The following is a 23115-nucleotide window of genomic DNA, read 5'->3' as shown; positions in this document are numbered from 1 at the left end:
CAGGTGGATAAGGAGTTCTTCCAGACTGGTGCTCTTCCACTTACATTCCACTGATCCCCCAAATCTCCCTTAAGGTAACAAGGAAAAAGCCTGTTGTCAGTAAACTTTCATTCCTTTCTTTGGGGTCTCTCACTGAAAATAATGTTGTGATGGCAAATGGAAAAGTATTGAGGACACTACTATAGAGTTAGGGACAGGGAAATGCTTGGACCATGCACACCATCAGATGAGTGAGTGTCAGTAACCTGTCAGCTTTTGGGAGGTATTTGGTATTATATCTTTAGTGTAATAATTAGCTGCCAAAAGTTACTGGAGTTATGCATGCAGATGCTGTGGCACAAAATGACTCACAGAAAGAGCAGGAGAGATGGCACTGATATTTCAGCCAGAGCACCACTTGATCCAGCCTCTTGAGCCTTTAAAGCCCTGAGAGGGTCAAGTGGAGGTCCTGCTTTGATGGCTATTCCTTTGTTTCTCCCTGCTGGCTTTGATGGCTATTCCTTTGTTTCTCCCTGGCTTTGCCCCAGCACTGGATTAGAGCAGCTAAAGGGGCTGTGACTGCCAACCTCCCTACACTGCTCTTCTGCTGCTTCAGTCAGAGAGATGAGTCTGTGAGGCCACAGGGAGGTGAGAAGCTGAAAGAGAATTTGAGGGGGAACGTTTTGGAAAATCACCCTCTCTGCTGCTCAAGCAATGGAGAGGGAACACCCAGTTCCTTCCCCTCGCTCAGTGGCAAACTCCAGCCTTCTGGGAGTCTAGGCAAAATAGATGGAATCTCCACAGTTATTTCTCCAAAGCCCTCTGCTCTTGACATCCTATCCCCTTTCCCAGAGCTAATCCTGCCAGTGGTCATTTAGCACAGCAGAGAGAGATTCCAGAATGTAGCTGACTCCTCAAAGCAAGTAGTGAATTACAGTCCATTCGTGCAAAACAATGCCTTGGAAACATTTCCAGAGTCCAGTCAAATCTCAGTGCATTATTTTTCACACAAAAACTTGGCAATTGTACACTTGAAATGAAAATCTTCATGTCTTGCATTCTGACAGCAAAGATCCTTCTGATTTCCTGGAAGCAGCTGCTTCCAAGCAAGGGCATATTGACCATTGAAGCTATCCAGTTCCATGTTTATGGTGGTGCACCTACACAGTAAAAAGTTTGGGTTTACATGAGAGTTTGATCAGGATCTGATCTCTGATCAGCAGGCAGAGGAATCTGAGTATGGATTTTATCAAGTGCCAGAATCTTCTGTTCTTAGCCTGCTGACATGAGAAACCATTACACTGTGCAGTTAAAGGGGGTTTGCCAATCTAACAAGGTGAGACAGACATCTAAAATTAGAGAAGCTGTAAAAGGGAAGAAGGGAAAAGTGCATCATTCCTATCTAATCCAAATTTGATCTTTTTTCAGACTAAAATATTTGATGTTGCTCCTTTCTTTGGGTGTCCAACCTTTATGCAGCAATGTCTCTGAAGCCTGAAGATAAAAAGCCCTTCTCCACAATGTTACTTCTGCTATAAAAGGCAGTGGCATCAGAAGCTGACGTTAAAAAAGTCATTTAATGATATCTTACATGCAGTTAAAAAGTCATTTAATGGTATCTTACAAGCATAGAATGTCTCTGTATTTTTTCACATGAAAGTTTGTTCTGAATATACTGTCCCATGGCTTGTTTGGTAGGGTAGGAGGATCTGAAGAGGAATTATGCAATGGAATACACGTCACCAGAGCTAAAACATGCACAAAATACATCTACAGTGGTGTTTCAGCTTTACCTCATTATATTTTGGTTTCTGTACTATAGATTATCTGTGCCACAGACTATTTCCTCCCTAGGCTTTATTTTCCAGTGAATGTACCAGGTGTCTCCAAGAAGAAGCTGAGTGAGCAGCATGGATTAGTTTGTTCTAAGGGTTGTTCACCATGGCTTGTACAGGTGTGATTGATCTCTGAGATGAATGCTTTGCTTTAGCAGAATAGATACCAACCAGTCTTTAGCAGTTCAGGGAGACAAGGTTTGCATCACAGCAAGGGCAGTGCAGATCAATTCAGGAGGATCATTCTGATCTCAGGACAAGAGTACTTAAGCACCATTGTCCAAGCTTTCAGGTGATAAAAAAGCACTTACAAGACTTGGAGCCTCATGCTTGGGTAATTGCAGAGACTTTATTTCAACTTTCAGTCTTGCCAGGCATGTGGTGTGGTTTAACCAGCTGGCAGTGAGGCACTGCCCAGCTGCTCTCTCACTCAGTATCCCAGTAGGATAGGGAGGAGAATCAGAAATAAACCCCCCCAAACTCATCCCTTGAGGCAAGAAAAGTTATTGAAACACAGTTAAATATAACAATTAAAGGGAGCAAGGGGAGGGAGAGAGAGAGGTAAACCCCCAGAAAAACAAGTGATGCTCAATGCCATTGGTCCCCACCTGCTAACAGACACCAAATGTTCCCAAACTGTGATCAGCCTCTCTTCCAGGGAGCTGCCCCAGTTTATATAAATCTGGCACGATGGTTAAAATAGCTCTTTGGCCAGTTTGGGTCAGCTGTCCTGGCTGTGCTTCCTCCCAGCTTTTTGGGCACTTTCCTACTGACACTAGCCAGTCTTTGACTTAGCATAGGCTCCACTCAGCAAACCAAAAACCTTTGTGTGTTACCAACATTATTGTCATGCTGAGTCCAAAACAGAGCAGCTGCTAAGGAGAAACAAACTCTGTCCCAGCCAAAGCCAAGATAATGGTTCTCATTTGTGAGAATTCTTCTTTTCCCTGTGCTTGCATGTAACAGCCATAAGTCTTGCTGCTGTCTAATGCTGTGCAGTATGGTTTGAGTGGATTTGCTCTTCTTGTCTTGTCTGGGAGCTCTTGCATCTTCATCATAATTGGCCATTTCCTTCACCTTTTATCTACATAGGTAAGAGTAAGAAATAACCTCACCCTGACTGCACAATTTCCTTCCATCCCATACAGCCTGTCTTGTCTGCTGTTGGAATATTCCCACTGTCATCATCCCAAGTCTTCTGAAGCAATTCAACAAATTCTTGTTAACCTTGACAGAGGATAAGTGTTCTCTGCTCCCATGGGTTAGTAACCTGAGTTACTAACTCTCCACTGAAACAGCATGGAAGGCAAATTAGGCAAATTTATTTTTCTTGAACCATTACTTGAAGGAGAAACAAGCAGCTCATCTGTGTCACCTACAGATGATGTCTCATGTTGCTCTCACTCCCCTATTTTCTTTCTTTCTGAATTGGATAATATTTAAAAAAAAAAATACCAATGCAATATTTAGAATGGGGATTGGATGATAAAATATGAGCTGCTTTTCCTGCTTGTCACGTCTTTAAATTATTTATAGCAATAATCAGCTGAACTATATTAAGCCAAAAATTACAAGAAATTTGAGTGTGTAGATTTCTGTTCATTTAGATTACTCCAAATAAAAGTTGATTGAAAATGAAAAGAAGAAAATTGAATTACTTTAACTTATTATGCAGAGAAATGTCAATTTAATAGTTTCCTATTGTTTCTTTGTAATTTTTTACTCCCTCTTCAAGTCTTTTTGGTGGCTTCTGCAGGTGGAAAACTTTATTTTATGATGAGAAAATTCTTCCCATGAGGAGAAAAAAGTACACTTTTCATTAAACTCATAGAAATTTATTACTTAATTTCTAGTAAAACCTACAGTCACAACTCAGACTGGAAGAAAATATTTTCAAAATGGAGGTTTAAATCTGTTCTAAAATGCCTGTTTAAACTGTATTTCATCCTTTTGCCATTGATAGCAAGACTTTTTCCAATCCTTATTTACACTCACAAAACTCCAGAAAATTTAAAACTGCCAGGATGGAATGGGAAGATGATGGAGCCTGAGGGGACTTGAATTTGGCTCTGTCACAGACTTCCTTCAAATGTAGGATTAGTTATCTAGTTTTTCCCTCTGTTTCCCCACCTAGACAGTGGGAACCACTGTTTGCCAGCCTGCTGGCCTCATGGGATGAAAGTAATCAGAAATGTGCTCACTTAGGGAGTGAGGCATGTGGGTCCCTTGAGTTTTGAAATATCTTGTTTTTCTTTATGCTGGAGATGTCTGAAAATTTAATTTCAATCTGCCTGGATTAATTAGAAGTGTTTTAACGTTGTGACATGTGCAGTGCTGTTACAGATATGTAAAGAAATGCTGACCAGTTGTTTAGATTGGCACTGCTCTCAGATATTGCTCTCTTGAACCAGAGTCTTACACTACTCTTATAAAGCTCTTTTCTACATGGAAATTCTGTCCAAGGACACAGGACTTACTGTGTTTACATCTTGCAATTGCTCTTCAAGGTGGAATTTTAAAACTGTTCAAAATGTGTCAGTCTCTGTGAGCTAAGCAAACAGAAATGTGAAAAGCCTTGGGGAATTATTTATACAAGGAATTAAAAAAACACACAGTGGTGAGGAGTGTGCTGGTGAAGCAAGGTAATTTACAAAGCAAGAGTTACTTGATATGAAAATAAAGAATGAGATTAAAAAAAAAAAAAAGTTTCACCCTGAGAAACTGAGATCAGTCATTATTACTTTCTGGAAAAAATACCAAGGTTGCACATGAAGGAGTTAAATGAAAAGAAGCATTAGACCAGAAGTGATATCTATTAATGCCTTGTGAAAGGCTGAACAGGAGGAACATGAGAACATAAGTGGCTAGCTGTTGAAGAAGACTTTGACATTACTAGCTTTTGTGAAACATGGTGGTGTGGCAAAAATCAATGGGAAACTTTACTACCTGGCTATGAAAGCAAAGTAAAGAGTTTCAATTTAAGGGATGAAGGAATAGCACTTCAACCTCAAAGTCTCCCCAGAAAAAAGAGAGTGCAAAAGCCAACAACTCTGGAGCAGAGATTACAAACAGGCTTAAAACACTCAAAACAGGAATACAAATTTGCTCCAGAATTACCAGCTCTAGTATTTTTTGCATTCAGACATGAAAGATCATTTTTAATGTCTTAATTATGTGTTTGAAAACTTGTTCATTTGAAAGGCTTTTATAAGTGCAGCCTGTGGCTCTGCAGTTCTGCCTCCTGCAATCTGAAAGGCTTCTTTCCAAAAATCTGCTCTTGTAGAGATTAGTATGATGGCAACTGGCAAATCTTGTGCTCTCCTGGCCATTCCCTTTGGAGGCAAACCAGGTGGCAAACTCAGTTATGTGCAAGGTTGGAACACAAGATCTAATAGTCATTGCTTAACTTAAAAAAGCCTGGCTTGTGCCAGGGGTAAGTAAATTCCTGTGCAGAAGGAGGAAAAGGCCAGAGCCCATCTCTCACCCTGCTCTGCTCACAGACACTTTACAGGTGCTTCTGCTCCTGCCTGCCTGGGCTGGCTGCCACTCACACCATGGTGAGAGCAGAAGATTAAACTGTGAGGAAAGAGGGGGATAAGGACAGGAAATGCAGTGTTCTCATGGTGGATGTGGGGGAAGCAGTCAAGTTACTGTGTGAAAACCAGGCATAACTGGTGGGAAGAGAAAGAAAAGTTAATGGTGCCAATTAAAGTGATTGCTTCTTAATGATGTGTGTTATAACACATAACTTAATCTGTTAACATGGGAAGAAGGCTGTACTCAATAAGCAGGAGACATGAGACAGCATAAAGTCTGCAAGTAATGGTTTTCTTTTTTTCTCATGGAGTGTTCCAGAAAGATCTTGAAAAAAAAGCCCTCCTGACCAAATGATCAACAGTTCAATTTTTCAGGTCTTCAGCATCTTATGTAAAATAAGTATGTGCAACCTTAAATTTGTAACAAAGGAGAAAACAGCAACTTGCTAGGGAATTTATTTAATCTGTATATTCAAACTGACAGTACTCTGGTTGTCAGTCTGTGCTTCTTGAGAAAGAAGAAAATTTCCATAGGGTTCATGTTGCTGGTTGATTCAGAATGCCTATTATAATTGTGAAATATTGGTAGGAATGGATTGAGATATATTCATGACAGTAGGTGGACTAATGGAATTCAGTGACTTTATTTAAAATGTGCAGGAGTTTATTATAATACTGTAATAGAAATGTCATTTACCCTGACGGGAGGAGAGGGAAAAGCCCTGTCAATGAATAATAATGAAGTTATTTAAATGTCAGCTTTCTTGCAAATAGTTTGCAAAACAGAAATTATTCTATGTGTTTCTAGTTTCGTTTTAATTTATTACTGGGAAAGCCAGAGCTTCAATCCCACAATTTTGGTATATTTTTATGCTGTGAAATGAGCTGATAATCATGAAAATGTTTATCTTCTTGCATTGTCTTCTGCTTTACTGAAAAAATAAGGAGTCAGATTTTAAACAGCTACTGGTAAAATTTGAGATTTAACGATAGCAATTACAACTAATATGATGGGACAGGTGTGAAGTTCATAATTGAGTCTAAATACTTTTATTTTCTGGATATTGTTATTTTACTGTCATCTGCATTTCAGTGACAATGTACCACTCACATGCCCCTTCTCCCCCAGACAATTTGAGGTACCATTGCAACACACATGTCTACAGAAGACACAATAATATAGGGCTTACTGTTCACTCATTTACATATTCCATTAGCTGTAGCTATTTAGAAGGCATGGTTTATATTTGTGTTTTCAGCTCTTCAGATCCTGAGTGTAATCTTTCACAATGATTTCTCCAGGTATTTGCTTGATTGTGTTATACAGATGGACTAAAACTGATTTCTCTCTGCAGAACTTCAGAGGAGCAGCCTTCCACACAAAATGTGGAGATGTTGGTTGCTAGATATCCTTTCCCCTTCCCAGATAACTGGGATTGAATTTGTTGATCCTACTCTGTCATTAGTGCCTACACCCTGCTGAGTGCATCTGTCTTTTGCAGCTCTTCCAGGTTAGGCTGGCTTCCTGGGCCACCCAGTGGCTGATGTGTTTTTATGGGTTAGGAGTCTCATGCTGCTTTATACACCCATTTAATAAGGCAAACAAAGCTTGTTATCTAGGCTGCTAATCAGTGCCTGCTTGTATACATTTGTATATATGTATATATATATGTATATGTGTGTGTATATATATGTATATGTGTGTATGTATATATGTATATATATATATATATATATATATATTAAATAGAAATGAGATGAATGCAGGTTGGTGATATGCCTGGGTTAGATCCCAACAGAAATTTCCCCTGTATGCAGTGTTTCCTTTGTTATAATTATTTTTCCCCACTGCTCTGCAAATGTATATATTACTATTTCTTTGTGTTCAAACACTTATGGATGCCTATCTGCTGTTGTATATATAACATTCCCTCACATCCCATCCCCTCCTGTTAGAATTAAGGGTAATTGTAAAGTGCTGCTAAAGAAAAAAACTGGTAAATGGGAAGGTAGAAGGACTGGCTATTGTCAGTTTAGAACACAATAATGAGAGTAAGATATACTTACGGTCGCTCCTTCGATTGCTTGTGAATTCGTTCATCTAAAAGAGAAAAAAAAAAAAAAAAAAGAAGATGTTTTTCTAAGCTTTTAAATCTTTCAGTTTCTTTTGTGGATGTTGACAGAAGCACACACTTCCATCTGTGTAGAGTGTTACCTGTAAATAAAGCTGTGAATGCAAAACAATTGCCTAGAGATTTGAAGTAAGAAGTGGCTGGCAATTCTGAGATTACCATTTGCAATAGGCTGTTGACATAAGTTTGCCTGTGTTGTGGCAGGGGTATACTGGCTGCCTTTCTTGAACAATTTGAAAGCAAGTTTTGTGTCTGAGATTTTCTTTGCTCTTATCCCCTTTTGAAGGATCCCATTTAGAATTCATTGTCACTGGTATAAGAAAAAGCAGCATTATTTCGCTAATACATTTTTCCTCGCTCAGCAGGTCAGATTTAGTCCTTACTATTTTTGCATGTCTTTGTCAGCTCAAGCTTCACAAAGGGTAGCTTTTGGGGTTTAGGCAGAGAGCAGCAGAAATAATATCTGATATAATTTCTCATAAGACTGGGTGGTGAGGTGGGGTGAGGTACCAAAGAGAAGCTGCAGTCCTTGGCCACGCTGTGTTCAGCATCCTGCTGTGGATCCCTTCACCCAGGTGCTGGAGCATCTCTGAAATATTCAGTAACAGAAACATCCAAAACAGTATCCTGCTCCTCAGTCCTCTGAGGAAATAGCTCAGTTAGTTTATATGTGCTCCTGAGAGAGATGACCTTATAAAGGGAAAGATCAGTCAGCAGCTGAGAATTTGACATTAATGTTCTAAACACCAAAGGTCATACATGCACACAGGAGGGCGTGTGTTTATTGGAGAGAAGGAGAAATCTATGGACATAAATCATAAGCCAATTGTTATATGAGCAGGCAGATATGTGGAAAGGCTTCTGTAAAGTTCCTAAATAGAAAGGCTCAACTTTAATGCAGATTCACGTTTTAGTGCAATTCATCTTTCATGGATAAAACCCTAAGCTGCTGCTTTCTTGTTTTATTCATGTACTGATTGCAAAATCAGAAATCCTATTATAATATCCCATATTATGAATGTAGGTATGGCACTTGATTCAAAAATGTTCCACCCTCCATATTCCACAAAAAAAAAAAAAAAAAAAAGTAAGCATTAAAGGTCTTAAATGCCTCTGTGAATTTAGCCACTGTTGCCCTGATAGGAGAGAACCTGAAAATAATGGGTGCTAAGATTTTACTTCAGAATATCTGGTTTTGGAGTGCTTAGCAAAAGGGAAAATTCATGTTACTACTTGCAAGTGAAGTTCTACATAAGCTCATTTGTGCATGTTAGAGATGAGTTACAGGAATATGTTATGCTTTTGAATGTCTGTAACCCAGATATATGTCCCTTTCTGCAATTTATGGATTCCAACTCTACTGGTTTGGGCTCATTATCTAAATCCCTGGGATACTGGGACAGAATTCCAGCAAGCATGAGCTGCAAAATGAAAATCTTTGCTGATGATTGATCTTGGTTCCAGTCACATGTTAAGAGTAACTCCTGTAGGAACATTGGTCAGTCTTATTTGATCATCTCTTTTGTTCTTCCCCAAGACATGTAGTCAGTGTTTTTATGGGCAACCCTCATTTCAGAAATATTTTATTTTCTCTACTGAATGGTGGCTTTTAAAGCAGGAATGTGTATCCATCCTTTCTGCTAGTCAGAGAAGCTAGTTTGGAATATGCTGAGATGAGCCATTTTAACAAAATTACTCTAAGCTTGGAGTGTATGATGAATTGATAACCTTAGTCTCTTGCTGTCTGCTATTTGGCATTTCTGACAATCATTATCTCCTATGTAGAGAATGTAGCATTTTTTATTGTACATGTTTAAGATTCTTTGGGAAGATGCTGGTTTAATTTTTCCTAATCTAATTTAAATGCAAATTATAAACACGCACATGATGCTGTGTGTATATAATTAAGTATCATTATATACTACATGAATCATTGAAAAAGCTCTGGAGAGCCATTCTGCTATTTAAAGCATGACTTATATTGAAAAGCTGCCAAGTGACTTGTGGTTTTGTGATTAAGTGTTTGTACTTATAAGAATCTCTCTTGAATTGTAGGTCAACAGATTATGGGACAACATATGAGAAACTGAATGATAAAGTTGGTCTGAAGACTATTTTGAGCTACTTGTATGTTTGCCCAACAAACAAACGTAAGGTATGTGACAATGTGTTGGCTCATTTTAGCTTTATGATGCTATTTCTGCCCTGGAGATCTCTTCCAATTTCCTCAATATCTGTTACTGTTTAAGTAAGAGGAATATCTCTGTTGTTCTTGCCTTGAAAAGAATGTGTTACTTTATCAAAATATCCAAATTGTGCCTCCTGTGCCACTTCCCAGTAGTACTTGAGGGAAGGATGGCTATGAAATGGACAGGTACTGTGCCTGTAATTGCTTGCACACCTTCTGGATGGTGTTGATTTTGTTGTCTGGAAGGGACAGAGACTCGTTAAAATGGCAGAAATGCATCTAGAGTGACCAGATTGTACATAACATTGTTTGTCTTTTAAGTGTTCCCAATAGTGAGCTGAACAGGATTTGACAAATTCCTGCAGAGAAAATGCCTTCGAAGCTCAGAAGGTTTTAATCATTCAGACATCCTACTGACTAGCAATTTACTATGAATTTATAATGCTGACATATTCATGAAAGAAATCTGGATGCCTTCTTTGAGATATATTTTTGACAAAATTTTTCATTTTCTACTCCTCGTTTTTCAGTCCTTGTGCATAGTTTGAGTCACTACAGGCAAAACTGAATTGCTTTGGGAGAAAATGTTAGGAGTCACCTCTAAAGGAGGATAGGTGTATTTGGGCAGCTAAGGTCACTATGATACTGTTCTCACTACACTGAAACAATGATGTGTTCTTTGAGACAGACTGTGAAAGGAAGAGGGAGCTGTCCTAACTGGAGAGAACAATGCTTAGCACTTTAAATTGCAATTAAATGTCCCCAAATTAGTGGAGAGATGTCACCTCATTGATACTGACCCTTAAGATATTAAACTCTTCTCTAGGAGCTGAAGAATTAAATTAACAGGTCACTTGAATGTCCTTCAGCAAGCCAACCAAAATTGAGGGTGGCATTGAAAAGCCTTCATCACCTCTGGCTGCATCCTGCACCCTCCCACTGCCTGCCTTTCTCTGCCACCCTCCTTTGTGTAGCCATCTGGTGAGCTGGATCCAGGACTGACCTGCCTGAAAACTAATCCCTTTCCAGCTCAAAAAATAAATAGATGAAAGGAGAAAGCTTTCAGGCAGAAGTGTGGAGCTGTCTTTTCTGGCAGAAGCTGCTGTAAAGTTGGCCTATAGTCAATAAGGTAGAGTGCCAGAGGAAAGCTGCAACACCTGGGATGAGAGGACCTAGGTAATGGTCTAAGATTGGATTTTTAGAAGTTCATTTCAGCAAGAGCAGAGTTAGGAGTTAGCAGGGAGAGCCTTTGGAGGCCCTCCTTATGCTGTCTGTTTCTATACAACAGCAGGTCATTCCATCAATAAACATTTAATTTTAGACACCCAAATAGTCCCCCAAGGCTAAGAGGGCATGGTATGTGTCCACACTAAGAATACTTCTACAGGGAAAGCAAAAATACTGGAGCTCAAAGTTTTTACTATATCTGCTGTGGAATGAAAAGGTGAAGGAAACATATTTTAAAATTTTGCCACCAAGGAAAAGATCTATGACTCCTGAGACCTGATCCACTATCCTCCCCTGAAATTCTGATAACACTTCTAAAAACTCTGGTCACTTTGAAATTTGCATCTTGTTTCACTGATGTGGGCTGGATGGATAGCTGCAGAAATACTTTTAAAATGTAGAACTCAACGACTCTAAACTCCATGAATTTTATAAAACTCATACCCTTCGTGTGAAGGATTTATGCACTGCTGCAGTTACTACTGAGCAAATGCTAACAGTGTGTAAATATTAGTTGTATGTGGTGATTTCTCAGGCTGCATCTGCAGCCTTTGATGTCCTTTGTTCTACAAGGCCTTCCTTAGCAGAGAGAAAAGGCTTCTTCAGGAGTGGAAGAGAAAATGATGCATTTTTCATCCTGAAGTTATTGGATGGGAGACCTTGCAACAGCAGTGATCCGTAAGGGGGGTCAGTGTGTACTTAACTTACTGAAGTTGCCTTGTTTTGGGGAAAAAAAAAATCTTTTAGAACATATTTAACTTTCAGGAGTAGTTCCATTGAAATAGAAAGTTAATTCTGAACTTGGCTGACTCAGGACTGATTGCTTGTAAAAAAATAAAAAGCAAGTATAGCATTTATATAAGTCTTGTCTCCTCTCTGCAAAGCAGAGCAGTTAGAACAGTGAATGGTAGAATGCATGTAATTGGATTTATTAAAATAATTAATAGATTTGTTCATGAATTTCTGATTATTTTCACATTCTGGAAATGAACAAACAACAACATGTGTTGAATAAATTGTTTGTTGTAATTTATTTGCTCTTCTCCATCTAGAAAAAAATGAGTCTATAAATAGGCATTACTTGCAGAGCTTCCCACAGCCCATGCATGCCAATTTATTTCTAAAAGCTTTTGACTTCCAATTCTTGTCTCTTTATTGAACAAAATTAAATCCTTTAACCAGACATTGCGGGCAATGTCATATTGCAAAAGGATGCTTAGAAAAAAAATTGTAACAAAGTCAACCATTATTTACAATTTAAACTGATGACCTATTGCTTTTTGCTTGGCATTTTTCTGAATTACAATATTTTCTGAAGGAAATGACAGAAAGTGGTTACTAACATAGTGATGTATAAGTCCTGGCAAAGAGAAGTGGAAACATTTTTTAGTTTTCTTTCCTTTTTCTAAATTACTGTGCTACCTGGTTGTATGACAGATGACACAGATCAGGGGGTAAAAAATGTACCACATGGATCTTGCCAAAGACACAGAGCCTGTTTGAGTATTTGTCAACAAGTCTCCAGGAGAGATATGTGCAATGTGCAATAAATCCCTAGGCTCAGGTATGTCAACACTGGTTTATTTGTTAGGTTCATAGAGCCTTCTGTGATGAGAAGTAAAATTATTTGAATGTTTCTGCATGAAGAAATAGTGTTTGGGAATAATGCTGATGGGTTGCAAACTAAACTAGTATAGAAATCCAGGTTGATACCTTGAAATTCTGCTTTCACAGAAGTGTGTAGTTCATTTTCCTAGAAACTCACATGCACTAATCTTTAAAGTCTTTCTCTATAAAAGCCTTTCAGATAGGTTGTTTTTACTCATTGCATGGAAAATCATAGGCATACACACATAAAAATGAATGGGTCGTGGTGGGGACTCTGGAATTTGTTTAACTGGAGTTTTTCTTTGACTCAGGAAGTGCTGCTGGCTAATTCAGAGCTGTATCCTTGTAGGAAGCACAGTGTGTTCTCTGCAAAGAGCCAGTTTGTGCAGCCCATTCGCTCTTTGTACTTCTGAGCCCCGTGTATCTGTGTATCTTCAGTTAATTAACAAATGCTGGGTGATAGTATCTGCCAGTGACTTTTATGCTATTAATAGGACTAGAGCATCAGATATTTCCTGTGGGTTTGAATCTTTGTGGTAATGTTTGTTTGTTTGTTTTATTTTTTCTCTCCCTTTCTGCAGGCCTGCCTTGATTTTTTTTTTTTTCTTTATTCCTCCAACTGTTCAGATTTTAATTGCTGTGTGGAACAGTGTTGCCTTTTTTTATTCTCTCTTTAAAGATGAATGGATTACAGATGCATGCCTCTTCCTTGATATTCACTGCTTGTGTTTATCACCTTTATCTCAGTGTGTTAAGTATTGTCCTGTTGAGTGTGTAGCACCAAGATAGCAGATATTTATTGTAAATAAAATTGTATGGGTTTCACTGCTGGCTAGATTCCCAACTACTTCAAATTTTTTTATATTAATGAGTTTTAAATGAAAGGAAATTAAAGGAATGGCAGCCTAGCCTTCTGTTCTTTCCAGCATTGGCTGCACAGAACAGTTGGCAGAAGTTTCTATTAGTCAAGACAGTAGAAAATATACCCTTATTAGCTGAAATGGGAATGATTGATTGCTACTTTCTATCCCTGTGGTATTAGGCGAGTTTATTTGTTTTAGGGATGTTCTGTTTCTTGAACTTGAAATGTAAACTGCCCTCTTGTATGAAGGGTCAGACCAGAGCTGTGTGCTTAACTTGCCTTTGTACCCACTTTTCTAAGAGCTGGGAAGAACATCCCTAGAGGTGAACAGTCCCACCTGGCATTGCTGTTTCCCAGGAGTCTGCTTATCTCCACTTGCTAAAATCAGTTTTGGAACACTTCTAAAAATTCTCTTTCTGACCTGCCTCACTATGGAAGCTTTCAGAACTCTGATGTGAGGGCAGGTCTTGATTTTTTTCAGTCAAGGAATAACCACTTATTTCCAGCAGTGTCCTCCTTGTAGGCTTTGTAAATGTTGGTGTGGAGGCCACCAGTTTGTATTGGAGAGGTGAGAGCTCAGCAGAGCTCTGAGCACACCTCACTGTGCCCTGGGTCAATCCCAGGGTGGTCAAGGGATGGCATCCTTAGGAAATGGGGCACAGTGGGAAACCAGCCTCTGCCAGGTGTGCCAACAGCACAATGTGTGATTGCAGTCCACTCTTGCTGAGATAAAATCAATTATTTTCTTGCTGTTCTCTTTTGGAAGGAAAGATCCTTGTTAGCTGCAGGCTGAGTCCAGCCTTCAAAGAGACAGCCACAAGAGACCTGAAAGGAATATGTGAATGGTTGGAATTGTTGTTGTTGTTGTTGTTGTTTTTTGGGGGTTGTTTTCTTTTTCTAAATGTTCTAGTGGACAGGAGATTTCAAGGAGCTGTTTACTGAGTATGTTTTCATACCTTTTTAAAGGGAGGAACCACCTTGTCCTGTGGCAGTTTAGAGATCAAAACATAAATTTGCTCAAATGGAAACTTCTGTTTGGATTAAATGTTGTATAACATAGGATGGTGCATGAAGTGTCTCCTGTGCTATGACCACAAGTAATGATTCTTTATAGCCTCATAATTTTCTTTAGAGAGAGAATTTTGGAGGGAAGGAGTTGAGAGAATATGGTGTAGGGTTTATCTCCTGTTTTCACTTACCTGATAGGCAGTTTGGGTTAGAAAGCACTACACATGCCTTTTATCCAATGGTCTTCCAGTGGAAGAACCTAGGGAATCTTCTTCACTTCTATTTTTCTCTAAATGCAGTGGCCTAAATCTGTTTCATTCAGTAGTTTGAGCTAAAGATTCCACCTAATCAGAAAAGGGTTGAAATCCTGAACCTACAAGAGATTATCTTGGGCTGCAGGGGTGGTTCAGTGGATAGCACTGTGCACATGCAAACAGTTCCCTTCCCATGGGAAGAGGGATGTCTCACACTGAGAATTAAGAAGTCTTTAATTTTCTGCAGTTCAGCAGTAATGATGGATTAAGTTGACTGCTTTACAAGCCTCTGGTGGTGGTAGCTGGAAAATCTGATAATCTTGGGATGTCCTTGGGTTAATGCAATTACAATTTTCACTTTTGCTTGTAATACCTTTAGATTCAAGAGCAATTCTAGCTGTGAACCAGATAAACAAGTATAGGCTTGATTTCCATTTCAGAAGACTGTCTTTTCTCCTCCTATCTCACATGCAAACAAGGATAATTTTTTACTTGTTTAGAAAGGTGGATTGTTGCTCACATCTGTTGGATATGATCTGGCACTTGGGTAGTTTCTCTGGAGTCAGTGAAGATGTGTCACTGTAGACCTGGTGCTGACTTTAATATTGAGTTTGTGGGGAAACAAATAATTAACAATCATTTGGTCCATATTAACAAACTGAAGGCAGAGCCTCATCTTTCAAAGTGAGTGTTTTTACTTTTGAAGTGTCTGGCAGGATCTGCTACCCAACTTTCTGATTCATAGCTGCAGTACATGACAGCTCTCACAATAGCCATTACACACAAAGCCCTTGCCATTACTCTGCATCCATATCTCTTCTTGGATATGAAGTGAAATCAAAGCCCATTTATTCCACTTCTGCTCTTGTAAGCCTATCAAAAATAGTGGCAGTTTTGACATTTCCTCACTCAAAGTAGCACTACAGTATGCCTTTGTATCTCACAGAAGTCTCCAAGGGCACACTGGGTGTTGAAATTAATGATAGGGAGGTATAAACCACAAAATTCAACTTTAATTTCAAAAGAGTTCTTTCCCTTCTGAGTCTGTTCCCTGTTTTCTACAAACTGGACAATTAAAATTTATGCCAGATAATCTCTTCTTGAATGTCCTTCAATTCTTTTATCCCCTTTTAATTCCTCTGTGATTTACCAAATACTCTGGAACAGATGATATCCCTTTTGGCAAGGAAGGATATATGCCAGCAGCTTAGAGAGCACAGGAGCAATAAGTTGTTGATTGCAGGCTGTATACAGGCAGCTGGGATGGATGGCAGAGCAGGAACAGACCTGTCTTGGTTTCAAACTTGTAGCTCCATCCTTTTACATAAGTGAGACAGGCTGTTTAAACCAGGAAGAAAGTCAGTTGCCATAATACTTTTTTTTTTTTTCCTGTGAAAAACTGGTCCCAAGTGATTGAAAATCAGTTTGTTCAGTGTCCCATAAAGTGGGACTAAAAATATGTACAGCAGAGGTTTTTTTCAGTTACCTTCTGGGTTTTGATGTATCAAAGATACATAACTAAATCTCTTTTATGTCCTTTCCCTGTTGTGTTGTGGTAGGAACATACTTTTTTTGGCCATGAAATTTGGAAATTGTCGTCATACTATATATCTTTGGAAGTTCACCTTCAAAGGAAAAAGAACATGATACTGTGACATAACCATACAATGGCTGTTTTGTGGCACTTTGGAAATGATAATGTAAAAAAACCCAAATGTTATTTGAATATTGACCACTCAACCCTCCCTTGCCAGGCCTGCAGCAAGGCACTATCTGTTAATTAGCAGCTAGTGTAATCTGCAGGACATGTTTGCCAGCAGATTGCAACTGCTCACTCCTTCTGCAGTCTAGGTATGTTGTTGTGCAGAAATGAATGATGAAATGACAGGATACTCCAGGGTTTTGCCTTCTGTCTAACTGTGCTTGGAGTACAGGGAGAAGAAAGTGAAGAAAATAAACAAGAAAAATAATCTTGATTATTAAAATTCTGATTGATAAGTGCTAGTAAATGCAGAGAGAGGGGAGTGATGGCAAAGATTAATGGATGTAATTAGAAAGCCATCTATGGCTAAAGAAAATGTGCAATTTGACTTATATGCAAATAGCATGAGAACTAGAGACCAACAAGTGATGACTCATACATCAAATTGAGAGTAAAAGGTCCTTGAAGAAAGCAGCCAAACTTCATGGAGAAAATGGGAATAAAGAAGTGTCTGATATGAAAAAGATATTGCAAAAACCATGAATGATCTTTTCCTTTTGGTGCTACTAAGGGGAAGGCTTAGGTTTCTTGTTGCAGGGACAAAAAGAGATTTTCCACAGCCAGAATAATAGTGATAATAATAATAATAATAATAATAAAATAATAGACAAATAATAATAATAATAATAATAAAATAAAAAGAAACACAAAACAGAGAATTCGAGGGTCAAAACTTACTGAAACTAAGGCACTGTAATCTGTACATTTTCTATTATGTCTTTTGATTCCCATCTCTCTACCTCTTTCTCAATAGCAGTAAAGAAAGGAATTAAAACATTTAGGAAGGGCATACAACTTGGGGAGCAAGGAAAGTACAATGCTTATCCCACAGCTTTGGGAGTAATGGCACAGGGAGGCTGTGGGTGGGAATACACAGAATTCATTCTCTTTCTCTTTACCACAGTGTGGCTTTCAGGTGGGCGTGGGTCTCCCACAAATTTGCACAAACTCAGTTTTTCTGTGAAGGAATCTCTTCTGCTGTGCTCAGAAGTGCTGAGTTGTGGTCAGTGTTCCTGCAGAGGTCAATGTTGTAGGGATAAGTGGGAACAAAGGACAGAAAGCTGTTGAGGAAGCAGAACAGTGATAAAGGCAATTGTTGGAGGCAGTGCTGAGGGTGATGTTGAGGTTGACATTGACCAAAACATGTTCATGCAGAGCTGTCAGAGCAGTTCTTGCTGTGTATTCTGATTCAGTGGATCAAGCCCTAGATCACTGCTTCCTAAGCATTTCTTCATGGATAAAGGAGTGAAATCAGTGACTGTTCAGGGCACAATTGTACCTTCACAGTGTTTCTGTGCACATTTGCTAAGAAGAACATGCAAGGATTTGAAATACTTGCTAGTAAATTTTGAGTGTGGCCAACTGTTACCATAAATCTGTGAGCCAACACACTTTTGTTGCTTTTTCTTAAACTGGCACTGCAGTTAAAAAGCTGGTGAAATATTTTCAAAAGATAATGTTCTACAGAAACATTTAAATTAGCACAGTATTTGACAAGCAAAAATCAAATTTGCAGTTTTCTATTGCATATAGAATATTATGAATAATGGATTTTGTTATTTAGAGAAAGAAAAAATCACATTGATTGAAAGCACTTATTCCTAGTCAAAACACTATTTTTTTTTATGCTGAGGTCATCTAAGACTTTTCTGTCTTGAAGAAATTGATGTTAGAATAACAATGTTTTGGGTGCAAAAAGCTAAAACCATTTTGTTTTGAAATGTTTCCTTTTAAAATTCTTTAGAGATTTACCAAGACAAATTCTACTGAAAACAGTGGGACATAATAAATGTTCTTAAATCACATTTTTAATCACTTTGGTGATTCTGTTGTTGTTAAACTCTGCTCTGAACAGCTCCAATGCAAAACACTGAATTCTCCACTGCACATATGCATTTAGGTCTCTATTTGTGTCAATGTAAACATAAAATCTCTCAGTCTCCAGTCCCAAATACCTAATGGCTTCATTAGAGGTAATAAGGAGAATTAGAGGAGAATTGTGATCTTGCATTACCAATTCTCTGTGTGCAGGCATTTCTCAGGGTTTTCTCTCTCTTGTGCAGTGACAAGATGCTTATGTGTTTGCTCAGTATCTTTTTCCACACAGACCAAAGACACACAGAAAGCCATGGAATATGTTCTCCATGCAGCTGCACAGTTACCAACAGGACCTCAATTTGTGATGGCTAATTTTAATGTAGAATTAGAAGATGTATCTTCCTCAGATATGGTTAAAAAAAAATCTCCTTCCCCTAGTTCAAGCCTCCTTTGCACAACACGTTGAATTGAGTTTGAATAATGTTTGTGTGTGTTGGTTTGTTTTTTTTTTTCAGACAGAATATTTTTTAGAGGTTTTAGCTTTGTGTGTGGGGTCTGGTTGCTGGGCTCTCTTACCTGATTCCTCAAAGCTGCAGCAATTTCTGTGAACTCTTCTCCTGAGCATGTTGTATGCTCTGGATGTAGCTTGCTGGTGAAGACAATCCATTAGAAGTAATTCCTTAATAATAAGCATGGCAATGGGCTCACAGCTGTTCCTGGACATTATGCAGCCCTGAGAACATAAAATCATATTATTGTGACTCATCCTTCTGCGTCAAGACCAAGATTCTTCTGTCCTATTTATAAGTTAAGAATTTATAGGAAGAGATATTTTTTCTCCCTTCTTGAACAGCATCTGTTCTTTTGGGTTCTTGTGTACAACTTGTCTCCCATTTATTACTATTACTAATGGTAAATAATCAGTGTAACAGCATAGAAAATCTGAATGACAGCACTTTGTGCTTAGCTTTTGGCAGTGAAGGGACAAACACAAACACATCCATATGTCCTCCCTGGTGCCATGTTAGTCAGCTCACAGAAAGTAAAGAACAATTGCAGATAAACCCAAGAAGTATCAACAGGGGAAGAAGGTGTGGCTGTTTCTCTGTTTCTCTGCTTCTATTTGAACCATTGCTCATTTATGAGTTTTTTTGTGGCAGGGATTTGGTTTTTTTGTTTGTTTGTTTTTGGGTTTTTTTTTTTTTTTTTTTTTTTGTTTGTTTGTTTTTTGTTTTTTTGTTTTGTTTTGTTTTTTGTTTTTTGTTTTTTTGTTAATAGGTAGTTCAGGAGAAATATTGTCAGTCCTAGTTTATGAATGGCATTAAATCTATTTTTTTCTAAGGTCAAAATTTAAGCAGTTGCAGACAGAAACTGAACACAGGATTTTGGTTGAAATCCTAGCCACAAAATCATCTTTTCTTCTAATTCTTGTGATTCTCTGAGATCACAGTCTTTCAGATCTCCTTTTATACTATTTCTTTCTGAGAGGGAATTCACCTGTGCAAGCTTGTGCCCTTCATTTGTATTGCATAAAGATATCAACTAATCCTTCCCCCCCCCCCAAAAAAAAAAAAAGGTGCAGAAAGGAAAGCATCAATCATTTGAGCCTGTTTGGCAGAGTAGACTAGGTTATTGTGGAGGTATTGAGGAAACTTAATTCAGTCATTAAATGATTCAGTGTAGCAGTGGACAAATCATTGCTGCTCCAGACCCCTGTGTGCCTAACACCAGTGGCATGGCAAAATTCCTTTTTAAACTTAAATTAATTTCTCTAATGAAATTGTGTCCTGACATTTCAAACCTTGGAGCTGAGAGCTGTCTCCCAAGTCATGTTCCTTGTTAAAGGGTTTCACTGTTCTCTTTCTGTACCACCTCTACAGAAAAACCATTCGATGTGTTCCAGGATGCCAAACCTTTCCTGTTGCTGCTGTTTCAAGTGTGTTGCTGCCATTTGCAAGCTCTCACAGGAGTGTTCAGTCAATTACCACCAAAGACTCCCATTGTTCCAAAGAGACTGACCTTCCCCCCTTGGGCACCAATTAAAATCTATTACTCTTTTCCCATCTTGCTGCTGTAATTGGAGCTCTGGCTCTTTGCCTGGTAGAACTTGTTGGGTTTTCCTCTCCTTTTCATTATTACTGAAACTTTGCTAAAGATGGCAAGAGTGAATATTCCAAAGCACTTATGCATATACCTTGGGGACAACAACAACATTTTAATGAGACTTTTAATTTAATTTCTCTCTCACCTGTCATCAGGACAACAAGAAAAATCTAAGTGAAAGAATAGGTATGTTTCATATGATGATTTGGCTTCCTTCCTCTTTTTGTTCTCTTTCTTCAGCTAATGTGCCCCAATTATTTTACAGAAAAGGTTTTCCAGCAGCTGTAGGACAAACAGGCTGTGAGCCTGGCTAGTAAAAATAGTGTGCTCTGAAAGTTGAGGGCAGCAAGAGTTGTGTACCTGGCATCTCTCTTGAGCCACAGGGCAGGTCCCTTCTTGTATGCCAATACACTGGATAGGTGTCCCTTTCTTCCTAGAGTATGTCTGCAGCTTTCTCTCTAAATAAACAGTAAAATAATATTGATAAAGCTTTTTTCCCTCCTGGTGGTTGATAATGATCAAGCAGTCTGTGTTAACTGGCTAGCAGCAAATCCTGTGCTTGTCACATCCTGCTTCTGTGACGTTAGAGCCACTAAAATCATGCCATGTACAGCTGCTCTTATGTGAGTGTGGCTGCCACCTCAGTGTCTTTCAAGAGTGAATTTAAGCCTACCCTGAAGGTGAGATTTGCAAACGTGCCAAGTCTCTGCTGAAAGGAAATGCAGGGAGAAAAAAACCCTCTCACTTCTTTGGGCTTTGGGATTCCCTTGCTTTCAGTGAGGATAATCTAAGCTAAAAGTATGTGATTGATACTCACCAAATGGCTGATGTGGATCAGAAAAGTCAGCCATGAAGTGGCTCTTTGAGGGTGTTTCTGGTGTTTGCAATCAGGCAGGACCTGTAGGCAGTCTGAGTTTAGTTGGTTTTTCCACAATTTGGACAGCAGATGTACCGTAACAAGTTTGCATGGTCAGCAATGTAGCCTCGTGGAGCTAAGTCTGGAGGAATTGAAGTTCAGATTCTTTCTTTATCTATGTTCCTGAATGCACTGTAGATACAGCCAAATCTCTAAATAATTTTATTTTGCTAGGCACCTCCATGACAAAGCCACCCGTGGGTTGATGAGGAGGATCCCAGAGTGAGCAAAGCTTAGCCTTGGAGTCTGTCTCCTGTGGCTGACTCCTACAAGTGATAGACTGGCACAGCCCAGGGGATCCTCAGCTAATTCAGCTACCACCAGACAGGGCACAGACTTCAGTGCAGGTTACAACAGCCTGTCAGGAACTTGGAGTGCTCCTTGTGTGACTACAGCCTGTGTCACTGCATCTCTGCAGATGTCACTACTCGAGTTAACTGAGTTATTGTGATATCTGTAGGAGTGGGGAGGTGACTTAACAAATGCAAAAAAATGTTAATAATAATCTATAACTTTTTATTTCTTTGCCTGCTTTCTCATTTAACACATAACTTTGAAAAACCTGCCTTGAAGCTTTGCACTTGGAAGTGGGAGCTCCTGACTTCTGCAAAACAGAAATGTATTTATTTCACTGAGAAAATCTCACCAAGTTTTTTGGGGTGAGGTGCTGTGTAAGTGCAAACAGTTTTTATTAATAGTCAATTCATGTGCATAATAAAAAGTATGTTCCCACTATAAAGAAAGTTAATATTGTTCAATATATCTACATTACAGCCATACTAAAGTTGTGTGTATATGTTCTGTTTCAAATTATACAAAGAGGTGCTACATTATGCTATACACACTTGTGTGTTATTGCTATGTGAGAGATATATGGTCTCTACACTTGAGATGGGAAAAATGTATCTTTCAGTAAAAGGATATTTCCTAGGCTTGCTGCACTGATATTTAATGAAATTGTGAATAAGTGAAGCAGATTCATCAAAGGAAAACAACATTATTTTTGCTGGGGAGGGGGGAAGATTAAAACTAAAAATCAAAACCCTCTCTCAAAGTTTGCCTGCTTTCAAAATCCAAGCAGTGGAAAGGCTGTTCTTCTTAAAATGCAAAACCTCAGAAAAAATAAATGCCTCATCCTGCTGAAAAATCCATCCCTAAATGTCATAAAATATTACTCAGTAGTCTCAAATCATTGGCACTGAAGGCTGCTGTGGTCCAGCTTGAGTTTAATCTAAAGTGAAATGAGTGCACACATTTCTTCCTTCTGGGTGAGACTTCCATCCCAGGTGGGTTCTTTGCTGGGGTTCTCCAGGGACAGGGTGGCTGTGGAACAGGCAGTGCTAATGGTGATGGGTGTGTGATGAAAGGAGTGATTTTCACAAAGGGTCAGGCAGCTACACAGCTCTCAGTGAATATTCTTTAAATGAAAGTCTCCTTCTTGATCTGTTTCGATCCAGAAAAAAATACTCCACCTCACTGATTTGTGGAGAGCAGGAAAGATAAATTTTCCCCCTCTTTGAGTATGTGGAAGGACCCTGCAAACAAACCCAAATACAAAAAACACCTGGTAGCCTGTCTCAGCTGGCATAAGCTAACATTTCTAAGAAGCAGTGAAATAAAAAAAAAATTCTCCATTTCCTTTCTCTATTGTATCTGAAATGCATCTTCTGGGTCAGAATGTATTTGGACCTCTCTAACAGCAGGTGGTGAAACTGCAAAAAGTATTTGTGTGGAAAGGAAGAAGGAAACCATCTCGTTCTGAAGCTGCAGAGGAAATTTAGGCAGAGAGAATGCAATTAGCCAACCTAAAAAATGCCTGAGAGAACAGAAGTTGCCAGCATTGTTTCTGCACAGAGTTTTGAGAACTTTAATAAATGCAAGTGATCA

At 38.8% G+C, this 23115-nt stretch overlaps 1 protein-coding gene across 2 annotated transcripts in view; it reads left to right on the top strand.

The window, feature by feature from the left end:
* The window catches only part of SORCS1 (sortilin related VPS10 domain containing receptor 1), a 263410-nt gene that overhangs the window by 106096 nt on the left and 134199 nt on the right, over window positions 1-23115 (top strand). For both annotated transcript variants that reach the window (XM_056495393.1, XM_056495392.1), the window contains exon 3: window positions 9538-9637. In XM_056495393.1, the coding sequence (XP_056351368.1) occupies window positions 9538-9637 (100 nt within the window). The remainder of the gene's footprint in view (window positions 1-9537; window positions 9638-23115) is intronic.

The sequence above is a fragment of the Oenanthe melanoleuca genome, chromosome 6 (assembly GCF_029582105.1).
Source record: "Oenanthe melanoleuca isolate GR-GAL-2019-014 chromosome 6, OMel1.0, whole genome shotgun sequence".
NCBI classification, from domain to species: Eukaryota; Metazoa; Chordata; class Aves; order Passeriformes; family Muscicapidae; genus Oenanthe; species Oenanthe melanoleuca.
The sequence above is the reverse complement of the archived record's forward strand: the minus strand, read 5'-3'. Positions and strand labels throughout refer to the sequence as shown.